General features: G+C 42.7%; 1 protein-coding gene across 1 annotated transcript in view; it reads left to right on the top strand.

The window, feature by feature from the left end:
- The first annotated feature begins 4,941 nt into the window (after nt 1-4,941).
- The window catches only part of LOC138766384 (solute carrier family 53 member 1-like), a 56,753-nt gene continuing 49,796 nt past the window's right edge, over nt 4,942-11,898 (top strand). The window contains exons 1-2 of the mRNA XM_069943961.1: nt 4,942-5,238; nt 8,689-8,740. Of these exons, the coding sequence (XP_069800062.1) occupies nt 4,942-5,238; nt 8,689-8,740 (349 nt within the window). The remainder of the gene's footprint in view (nt 5,239-8,688; nt 8,741-11,898) is intronic.

Raw genomic sequence — 11,898 nt, 5'->3', positions numbered from 1 at the left:
TAATAGGGATCTAAGTCAAGATCACTAATTACAATGACTTGGCGGCAGTGATAGAAGTAAGGATTGTAGGGTGTATTGTTCAAAATGAAAAGCACTGTACAAATAATGTGTTGTCACTTTGCATACCTTATTTTCTTATACCTGCCTTCTTCTGTATGCAGTGTATCTGTGCGCAATAAAATATTGTTCAGCAAAGAAAAAAAACAATACAGTATCTTAACACAAAACATGGAGGAACAGCGACATCTTGTGGTTGCTTTATAGAATTGCAAGTTGTTTGTGTGTAGGGAATCAACACTTCTTCAAAGTTTTAAATGTGCTGAAAGTTTACAAGGTCACACTACATTTGGTGGCATTTCCGGAAAAAATTTAAGTTACACTAGAAAAAGAGAAGGACAAAGCCTTAAGTTTAAATGGAATTCCTTTTAGTTTGATCATTCACTGTAGGTCAAGATGTTGATAGCCAACCAGTGGCTTTTAAGAGATTACAACACTACAATCCCTAGCATGCTCTGATGGGGAAGAGGCTGGGAGCTGCAGGATTCATGTTTCATAAAAAATGCAGAAGTCTGAACTGGTTTCTTTCAGCAGTCTGTAATATGGCTGCACTTTAGCATCTGTATTAGATCCACAATACCCAAACCTCCTACTGTTGTACAGTGAGCCAAGTCTGGTGCAGTAGAACCCAATAGTGAGGTAGGTGGTTGCTGTGGCCATAATACAGTGAAATCCTCCTTTGTGACATCTACATGAAACTAAATGTACCATTAAAGGGAATGTACCATCAGATACATCACTTTAATTTTTTTACATGAATAGACCGGCACCAGCATGGGGATTTTGTTTTTTTAAGCAGGGCCTGGTACCTGCGCACAGCTCCAGTCTATTCCCAGGCACCAGCCCAGCCTAAAGCACTGGAGGCAGGCCCAAGGAACCCCAGTGTGATGATCTCCATTAGAATCAATGGAGCCGTGTCACAGAGGGGGAGGGGTTTTGGCACACAGGGGGGCGGTGGGCCTGCCTCCAGTGCTTCAGGGCGGGCCGGTGCCTGGGAATAGGCTGTGGCACCAGCATCCCCGCGACCGCCTATTCATATAAAAACTTGCGATGTACCATAAGCTAGGGCTACACATACAAATTACATGTGACTGCAGATCGGTTATTTTTAACAATCATATGACAAGGGTAATAAAGTCACAAGCAATTCACCTGTGGTCTCCATCGACTCAATGATATTTGTCGATGACATGTTAACCCTTAGGGGACACAGCCAGTTTTCATTTTTGCGCTTTCCTTTTTATGAGCCCTTATTTTCTGCGCCACTAATTGTACTTTGCAATGGCCGAAGTAATTTCTGCCTAAAATATGCTGTGAAATCCAGAAAAAAATGTGTTCTGAAAATATGTAACTTGTATAACTTTTATTTTATTTGATGGCTTTTAAAAAATTAAAGTGTCACTGTCGTTTAATTTTTTTTTTTTTTTCCAGAAATGAATAGTCCAGGCGATTTTAAGAAACTTTGTAATTGGGTTTATTAGCCGAAAAATTCATTTTTATCATGAAAAAACAGTTTGAAGCTCTCCCCCCTGTCCTAATGGCTTGCTTATGGAGAGGGGAGGGGTGGGGTGGAGAGAGATGAGGCACCAAAACAGGACAACAAAGAGTTAATCTACAGTTAATCACCCGACTATCTCCTCTGACAGTCAGCACTGACTTCTCAGACCTCTGAATACCGCTGTCACCCACCTCCGTGTTGTGTAATCCTTTGTTCTCTGCTCTCTGCTGCCGACTAACTCCCTCCTCCCCTCTCTATAGAACAGACAATGTTGTGTCTGATGCAACAAGTCACAATTTCCTGATATTTTGCAGTGAATGAAAAAGAGGAGGAGGGGGGGGGGGCTGAGAAATGTCTTTTTGAATGCAGATAATTGCATATTTGCCTAATAAACCCAATTACAAAGTTTCTTAAAATGGCCTGGACTATTGATTTCTGCAAAAAAAAAAAAATTATAATAATACGACAGTGACTCTTTAAAACTTTTTTTTTTTTTAAATGTATGTTCCTTAAAATTGCTCTATTACCATGCTTATAGTGCTTTTATCCTTTGGTCTATGGGGCAGTGATGGCTAACCTTGACACTCCAGCTGTTGCAAAGCTACAATTCCTATCATACCTGGGCAGCCAAAGCCATATCTTTGGCTGCCCAGATATGATGGAAATTGTAGTTTTGGAACCGCTGGAGTGTCAAGGTGGAGGAGATTTTTTTTTTATTACACACATACTAGACGTCCCCCTGGGGTTAGGGTTATTACCCCTGGGGGACTTCTAGTATCACTACACTGATCTCTCATTGAGATCTATGCAGTATAGTTATACTGCATAGATCAATTAGATCAGTGTTCTATTGCTCTCAGCTGCTGCAACCGAGAGCAATAGAATACCGAGCCAGGATCAGCGCCATTACGGTGCAGACCCCGGTCTAAATGCCTAATTAGCAGGCGCGGCGTTCAGACCGCGGTCCCGGGCTGCATATAGCACCCGGGATCACTGTGGCACGACAGGACGTACAGTAACAGGTACCTCTAGGAGTTAATTATTTGGGAATTTGTGGGCAAATATCATTGAGTCTATGGGTCGGGCGGAACCCGCTTGCAGTCTCCACGCAAATTCCATAGTGTGCACATATCCAAAGTCATGCATAAACTTACAGATGGACGCCTGAGAGAAAAAGCAAGTAAAATTTGAAAGAAAAACAAAATGGATTGCTTTTTATTGCAGAGACAGCACCACCATTGGCATTTGGCAGTGTCTGGTATTACAGTTTATCAACTTTCATTTTGAAATGGCTAAACTGCAGCTGTTGCTCTCCAGCTGTTGCAGAACTACATACAGTATATCAGGACATGATGGGAGTTGTAGCAACAGTGGCGGAACACGGGGTGAAAACACACGGGCGAGTTGAGTTGCAGTTTCCAGTACTGAAATGGAATCCTGTTCTGTTGGAAGCTGATGTGATGCAGTTACTTACCGCAATGCAACCTGATCATGTGTTCTTACCCCTATATGCGGGATGCAGGAAGGCTCCTGTCTCTGTCCGTGGTGCTGAATCCAGGGAGGCTCATGTCTGGAGAGAATAGTTTTGATTGGGTGTCAATTCCTGCACTGGTTTTAAAGGGGAACTATCAGCAGGTTAGACAACTCTAACCCGCTGATAGCCCCTTATAGCACCAGGTAGGAGGTAGGTTACCTTACCTTCCTCCTTGGCACTGGTCCGCGCTGTTAGTCAGTGTAATCTTCTGCTATGAGCACTGTTAGGAGCACTGCCCTGCGCTGTTAGTCAGTGTAATCTTCTGCCATGAGCACTGTTAGGAGCACTGCCCTACGCTGCTAGTCAGTGTAATCTTCTGCCATGAGCACTGTTAGGAGCACTGCCCTGCGCTGTTAGTCAGTGTAATCTTCTGCCATGAGCACTGTTAGGAGCACTGCCCTGCGCTGTTAGTCAGTGTAATCTTCTGCCATGAGCACTGTTAGGAGCACTGCCCTGCGCTGTTAGTCAGTGTAATCTTCTGCCATGAGCACTGCCCTGCACTGTTAGTCAGTGTAATCTTCTGCCATGAGCACTGTTAGGAGCACTGCCCTACGCTGCTAGTCAGTGTAATCTTCTGCCATGAGCACTGTTAGGAGCACTGCCCTGCGCTGTTAGTCAGTGTAATCTTCTGCCATGAGCACTGCCCTGCGCTGTTAGTCAGTGTAATTTTCTGCTATGAGCACTGTTAGGAGCACTGCCCTACGCTGCTAGTCAGTGTAATCTTCTGCCATGAGCACTGTTAGGAGCACTGCCCTGCGCTGTTAGTCAGTGTAATCTTCTGCCATGAGCACTGTTAGGAGCACTGCCCTGCGCTGTTAGTCAGTGTAATCTTCTGCCATGAGCACTGTTAGGAGCACTGCCCTACGCTGTTAGTCAGTGTAATCTTCTGCCATGAGCACTGTTAGGAGCACTGCCCTGCGCTGTTAGTCAGTGTAATTTTCTGCTATGAGCACTGTTAGGAGAATGGCCCCGCCCCCACAGCGCCATCCGGCCCGCCTGCTCCATTAAGCGGAAAAGTCCTGACCTCAGTTTGTGTGTGGTATTGTCATTGAAGTGAATAGACCTGAGTTGTAATATCACACATTACCCGGGGACAGGGTTGGCGCTGTTTTCGGCTTGATTTTGCTAATCCTGGATAACCTTTTTAAATTGTAGAACTGCTGGTGACCACCATGTTCCCTTCATGTCAAGGGAAGCACAGGGACATCTTACCCTTAAAGGGGTACTCTGGGAAAAATTTTTAAAAAATCAAATCAACTGTGTCGAATGGTTATATAGATTTGTAAATTACTTCTATTTAAAAATCTCAAGTCTTCCAGTACTTATCAGCTGCTGTATGTCCTGCAGGAAGTGGTGTATTCTCTCCAGTCTGACACAGTGCTCTCTGCTGCCACCTCTGTCCATGTCAGGAACTGTCCAGAGCAACAGAGGTTTTCTATGGGGATTTGCTACTGCTCAGAGGTGGCAACAGAGAGCGCAGTGTCAGACTGGAGAAAATACACCACTTCCTGCAGGACATACAGCAGCTGATAAGTACTGGAAGACTTGAGATTTTTAAACAAATCGTTATAACTTTATGAAACCAGTTGATGTGAAAAAACAAAAAATCTCCGGAGTACCCCTTTAACCTAGCAGCTCTGACCTAGTCACATCTAGATGACTAACGCTTTGACTGCAATGACAATAATACCCAGCTTTCCCAATGACAAATATACCCTGATTTGCTATCGATATACATTTAAAGGATATGTTCACACATTGCATTGCTAGTTCTCATCAAGCCTGGACAGCCAAAGCTGAAGTGCAGCCACCTTGGATATCACCCAGCTCTCCCTGACTTAGCAGCTGACAGATGTTGGACGTTAGTAGTCAGCCGGATCTATATGGTATCTGTGCGGCTTTATATATGGAAATCTATGCAGAGAGAATTTCTCCTTTATACGAGTTGTCTTTGATGTGGGACATTGATCTCCCCTCCCCCGCACACACCTGTCACCTCGCTGTCCACTCCCCGGTGCTGAAGTCTCCGTCACTGCTGGGACGAGTGGCAGCTATCAGTCACGCCGCCAGCGTCTCCGCCATGAAGTTTTCTCATCACTTATCAGTTCATCTCACCCCGGAGTGGAGGAAGCAGTATATAAACTACAAGGTAAGAGACGTCATATTATAGAAGAGAGATATGGCAGATCCCTAACAACCAGCTGATCATGGGGGTCCTGCTGTTTTGAGCAAGGATGGCAGAAAAAACTGTAGAACAGTGTTCCCCAACCTGTGGCTCCGGCTGTTGCAAAACTACATCTCCCATCATGCCCTGACAGCCAACGGCTGTCAGGGCATGATGGGAGATGTAGTTTTGCAACAGCTGGAGCCACAGGTTGGGGAACACTGTTCTACAATATGACTGCTCTGCTGTTAGAGCTGGTCATATTAGGAAAACCCTTTAAATTCCCTTTAAAACGTTGCTGCTTTCCTCCAGATACAGCACCTCTCTTGTCCTCAGTTTGGGTGGATTTTGCAGCTTGGTTCAATTAAAAGGGTACTTCAGTGAAAATCTTTTTCTTTCAAATCAACTGATATCAGAAAGTTATATAGATTTGTAATTTACGTCTATTTAAAAATGTCAAGTCCTCTCATACTTATCAGCTGCTGTATGTCCTGCAGGAAGTGGTGTATTCTTTCCAGTTTGACACAGTGCTCTCTGCTGCCATCTCTGTCCGTGTCAGGAACTGTCCAGAGCAACAGATCTACTGCTTTGGATAGATCCCGTCAGCAGGTGGCAGCAGAGAGCACTGTGTCGGGTTGGAAAGAAAACATTTCCTGCAGGATATACAGCAGCTGATAAGTATGGGAAGAACTTTCTGAAACCAGTTGATTTGAAAGAAAAAGATTTTCGCTGGGTAACCCCTTTAAAGTGAATAGAGCTGAATTGTAATACCACACACAACCTAAGGACAGGGGTGGCGCTGTTCTTGCAAAAAAATAAAATAGCTGTGTTCTTTCTAATCCTGGATAATCCCTTTAAGGCCTCCATCAGACATAGATCTTGCACATAACTTTTTTGGGGGCTAAATAAAACACCCAGCAGTTTTTCTGCAGTTTTTTTTTATGTGATTCTTTAATCTTGTGATTCCAAGATTTACAATTTCTAAAGAATAGAAAAAAACACTAATACGCAAATAGACACAGCAATTTTTTCCCAATCCCCCCCCCCCCCCAAGAGCCAAACTCTGAACCTGCTGCGATCACGGCGTTAATCCATTTCACCCATTTCTTTTTGCCTACAAGACTAGACCTCCATTTTGTAGAGAATCCCTCGAAAAGCAGGCCCGCCGCCCCTTTAAATGGAGCTTGGTATTTGCATATGCAGCTCCATATTACAGGATGCGCTCATTTACTTTAACGCTCCCCGTAAAGTCTCCTTGTAACTGGAAGTCATTACGCGCACATTTGTGTTTTATGCCTTGTAAATAAGGAGAGCTTGATTCTTTAAGGAGGATATTATGGCTGAAACGTCTTGTGGAGACGTCGCGCGAATCATCTGATTTTATACCAAAATAAACGGAGGGGAGATGTATATTATGCGGGAGACGGCAGATTTCTCACCTGCAGTTCTATATGCAAATGAAGAGCGGTGTAATGTTTAGAGTCTGGGGTTTGGGCGTATTGTATATACAATTATTAGCCATTTAAATTCTGTAAAAGTGCATATTGTAAAAATTTTATGCATGTTACATATTTAAAATGTATCCCCCAAGGCTGCTCCAGGCGGCGGCTACAAACTATAAAAAGATAAACATGCTGCGAAGGCAGACGAAAAGTTGGAGCGGGATGTGGTGTCTATATAAACTACATCCTGCTGTAGCAAAATTGGGGCGAGGAAGGGGGAGCGGTTGTCTGTAGCAGCCAATCACAATCCGTCTTATTGCCCTTAAACCATTTTTGATAAATTTCCCCCTTAATACATAATATATTCTTTAAAGGGGTATGCCATAAAAAAAAAATTTTCTTTTACACAAACTGATTTTAGAAAGTTATAAAGATTTGTAATTTGTAATAAGTCCGGTACTTATCAACTGCTGTATGTCCAGCAGGAAACAGTGTATTCTTTCCAGTTTGACTACAGTCTGGAGAGGTTTTCTGGTTCAATGTTAGTGCCAACAGTAAAGTTAACATGTTTGTACAACAAGCTAATATATGGGTTAACAAAGAATATAGAAACAACAGTAATAACATTCGGTATATTATATAGATATAAAATTGTGGTAACATACATTCAGCATGGTAGAATTACATTAGGTGTGGCACCTCCTGAGCAAATTGGTGTAAAGTATACTGGTTTGTCAGTAAAGATAATATACAAGGTGAAGAGAGAGAAATAATATAATATAATGTAAATGTCCTCAAAGCCCATATGTGAGCTGCTCATTGTGTGTGTGTACAGTATGGTGATTCCATCCATAAACCCTATTTGCATAGAAAAGGTTGTGTTGAGCCAGCGCCATATGCTAAAACCTTTTCAAAGTAGAAAGATAAGTTTACTGAGGTTTTCTATGTAGATTTGCCATTGCTTTGGACAGTTCCTGACATGGACAGAGGGGGCAGCAGAGAGCACTGTGTCAGTTCCAAAGCAGAACCAAATTTTTTTTTTTTTAATATATATTTTTAAGCATATATGTACAATATTTAAAGGGAATGTGCGCCTACATTTTCTTTTACTGTTTAGAGCAAAATACAAATGTTTGTGTTTTAATTTGTTTCTATTTTCTGACTGTAATTTCTTAGATAAATTTTTTGTACATTGTTATGGAGGCTACCATCTTGCCTGAACTGTTTTTAAAGGGGTAGTGCGGCGTTTAACATTTCTTCACTAAATAACATTTGTTATGTGTTAACTTTGTAATGTGTGTTATTTAAGAGAATGGCCCCCTTCCCCGTGTTCCCCCCATTCTGGAAGTGTTAGTGCATTATACTTACGTGTTTGCTGTCGACCCCGGCCGCCATCTTAGGTCGACAACGTCATCTTCAGGAGGCCGGCCGGAGCGCTCAAGCCCTCCCTCATGCCGGCCCCCCTCTGCCATGTCACCAGCTGCTCAGCCGCGATTGGCTGAGCACAATTATGCTCAGCCAATCGAAGCTCCAGTGGTGAGAATGAAAACTACAGAATCTCAGGATTTTTAAGAATATGCAAGGAAAAATGGAAAATTAGAATCAAATATTCTTAATTCTAAAAAAATATGTTTAAAAATAATTTTCTAATTACGCATTCCCTTAAAGTACACAGCCGCCCTGACATGTTTCACCCCAATGGGCTTCTTCAGAGGTCCATCTGTGTGACTACACAGGGTTTGTAGTCTGTAACCACGGAGACAGGACATCTGTATACACCCTGTAGTAAGGGATTTTCAATCAAAGCAAAGTTCCCTGAGCTCTACATACATCGGAACAATAAACAGGTGGTTGCTAAAATGTACACACCTCAATATGGTGAAGACATAAGCCCCTTGTTTCCATATCACAGATCGGTCAGTGTTTAATCATCAATGTGATAACGTAATATTCACATCCCAGCAATCTCGTCTGTTGTCTCCTTTCCTCGCAGGCACTAAAGGATGTTCTGTATGAAGCCGCTGATAAAAGCTTCCCACCAGAAGGTAAGATTAGCTGAATATTGTCTCTACACAGAAAGATAAACCTGTATACAGAGCTGTGGAGGTAGAGCGCCTTTCACAGCCTGGATGTTATCTCTACCCCTAACTGGAAGTGAGAACTGATAGCAGCAATGCACAGTACATGTGATAGATGGACATATGTGAGACAAGGGTCAGGCAGATCTATAGAGAGAAAATTGTGTGAGTATCTGGCTTATGGCAGATTAGATTCTACAATAGTAAAGTGAATAGATATGGTTTACTTAAAGGGGTATTCTGGAGAAAAAAGTTTTTAAATCAACTGGGCTCAAAAAGTTATATAGATTTGTAAATTACTTAGAAAACAAAATCAGCTGCTGTATGTCCTGCAGGAAGTGGTGTATTCTTTCCAGTCTGACACAGTGCTCTCTGCTGCCTCCTCTGTTTGTGACAGGAACTGTCCAGAGCAGAAGAAGTTTTCCATGGGGAGGTCTTGCTGCTCTGGACAGTTCCTGACATGGACAGAGGTGGCAGCAGAGAGCACTGTGTCAGACTGGAAATAATACACCACTTCCTGCAGGACATAAAGCAGCTGATATGTACTGGAAGAGTTGCGATTTTTAGATAGAAGTAATTTACAACTCTATTTAACTTTCAGGTACCAATGGATTAAGAAACAATTCATTTCTTTGAAATACCCCTTTGTGGTACACAACTTCCAGAAAGAGCCTTGACTTAAACCTAAACAAACTGCTAGAACAAGTGGGAAGAGAAGTGCAATATGTCAAAAGTTTTTTTAAAGTGACAGTACTCAAATGACACCGTAAAGATCCCAGTGTCCAGTTGTATTATTGGTGCTCAGTGATGTATATAGCGTGGTGTATATAGCATATGTAACTCCGCCCCTAGTACTCTCTTTAGGTGGGACCCCAATGAATAACTTAAAGGGGTTATTCAGTGCTACAAAAACATGGCCACTTTCTTCCAGAGACAGCACCGCTCTTGTCTCCATTTCTGGTGTAGTTTACAATTAAGCGCCATTCACTTCAATAGAACTAAATTATTAAAACTGCACCCAAACTGGAGACAAGAGCGGTGCTGTCTCTGGAAGAAAGTGTCCCTGTTTTTATAGCCCTGGATAACCCCTTTAAGGCCCAGTTAGGCTCCAGTATCAGTCCTAACCATCAGGCTAGGTTCATGTGTTGCCCCTGATCCTCGCTCTCCCCTCCTAGTCCTGCCGCTCGGGTCCAGAAGGTTAGTTGAAGGGGAGATGAAGCTGCTCGGTTGTGCTATTTCCGAACCTCCGCAGATGGTTGTGAAGTTTGACTCAGATTGGGCACAATGCCATGTAATAACTGTTCAAAAACAAGGGCATAAAATATTAACAACACAGCACAATAGGATTTTAATTTAGCTCCTGAAATGAATTGGTCTATAGCTGAACGCCAAATGGTCAGGACGCGCTCATTGTGCAGCGAGACTATTCCTAGCACAATATGGGGATATATTTGTATGATCTAGCTCAATGGTACAAGATTGAAGACGTGATGGATGAGGCACCCCTTCCCTGCCAATGTGGAGGACATGAGACAGGGATCCCTCTCATTCTCCATTTTGGAGTCCATTACACGCAGCCGTCTTCTATGGTTTGTGGAAAGTCTTGGTCTGACTCAAAGCCCACATATGATTCTGCCATTCAGCACAATATAAGCTCGATCTAGGACAGGGCTCCTTCCCAGCCGTCATCCAACAACTATTCCCCTATGCACATGCACTCTCAGATCAGCTGACTATGCATGGAGTACAGTAGGTAGACAAAGAAGCTGCTGTCAGATGCTGCTGAAAAAGTCTTACAAAGGAAGCAAAAGAATGAGCCATAGAAATCTCTTTTTGCACCAATATCACCTGGAAAATCAGAATATTTGGCCAAATTCTTTCTACTGTGCATGTGGGCCTTAAATAGGGTTGACCAAGCATAAAAAAACCATGGCTGCTTTCTTCTAGAAACTGTACCATTCCTGTCCTCAGTTTGGGTGTGGGTTTTGTTGCTCAGTTTTATTGAAGTTAGTGGAGTTGAATTGCAATATCACACACAACCTGGGAACAAGGGTGGAGCTGTTTTTGAAGGTTTACCAAAGCTCTGTAATGCCACACTTGTGCGTCACATGTTAATGACGTAAGGAGTTTGGTCACATGACCTTCTATCAGCTTCTTCCTGAAGTGTGGTCTGAGGAAGGAGTCTCTCAGGTTATACCTGGATCTTTACGATCAGTCCTGGCTTGACCAGGGGAGTGAGAATCTCATGTTACTACTTCTATCTGTTAGGCCTTGTAGACTCAGTGATCAGTCTAGGAGGTTTAGCCTGGGAATGTCTCTGGTCCCCCCTGAGAAAACAATTCAATGCTAAGGAAAAAGTGGCAAGACAGAAGAGGGAAGAGCTGAGTAAGGACTCTCCTTTGACACATTAGCCAGAGTTAGTGCTTAGGCTAGGTTCACACTGCATTTTCAGCATCCGTTTAACGCATCCGTTTTTTGCAAAAAACGCATGAAAAACGGATTGCAAAAAACAGATTCATTTGTGTGCATCCGTTTTTCCATTGACTTCCATTATAAAAAAAAAACGGATCCGTTTTTTTTGGCAGACCAAAACGGACCAAAAAACGTTGCTGACCCTATTTTTCTGGACGTAAAAAAAAAACGGATCCGTTAAACGGATGCTGAAAACGCAGTGTGAACCTAGCCTTAGAGGCTTCCGTGTTGTGATAGTTTTCATTGTATATCTTTACTGCACCCAACTGTGAGTAAAGTCTTCTTCAGTAAACTACGCACCAGCCAGCCAAAGCTGTGGGGGTCCTCTACAGCAAAATCTAATAAAAATTGGACTTGGGAGGCACTTTAGGGCCTTGGTACCGCCTCTCTGACTCTTTGGCTATATGAATGAAGCTTGTTTTGGGCATTTACAAAGAACATACAGCAACAACAAAGGTTTACTGTGTATTAGTGTGATACATGCTATTTATTTTTGTCAACATAGCTGATTGATTTCCTGATTGAGGGAGAACGCCAGAGAAAGAAAAAAGTTTTTAAATTAACTGGTTATACAGATTTGTAAATTATCTTGTCTTCAAGTACTTATCAGCTGCTGTAAGTCCTGCAGGAAGTGGGGTTTTCTTTTTAGTCTG

The sequence above is a fragment of the Dendropsophus ebraccatus genome, chromosome 10 (assembly GCF_027789765.1).
Source record: "Dendropsophus ebraccatus isolate aDenEbr1 chromosome 10, aDenEbr1.pat, whole genome shotgun sequence".
Classification (NCBI taxonomy): domain Eukaryota; kingdom Metazoa; phylum Chordata; class Amphibia; order Anura; family Hylidae; genus Dendropsophus; species Dendropsophus ebraccatus.
Note: the sequence above shows the minus strand (reverse complement) of the source record. Positions and strands in the feature narration are given on the sequence as shown.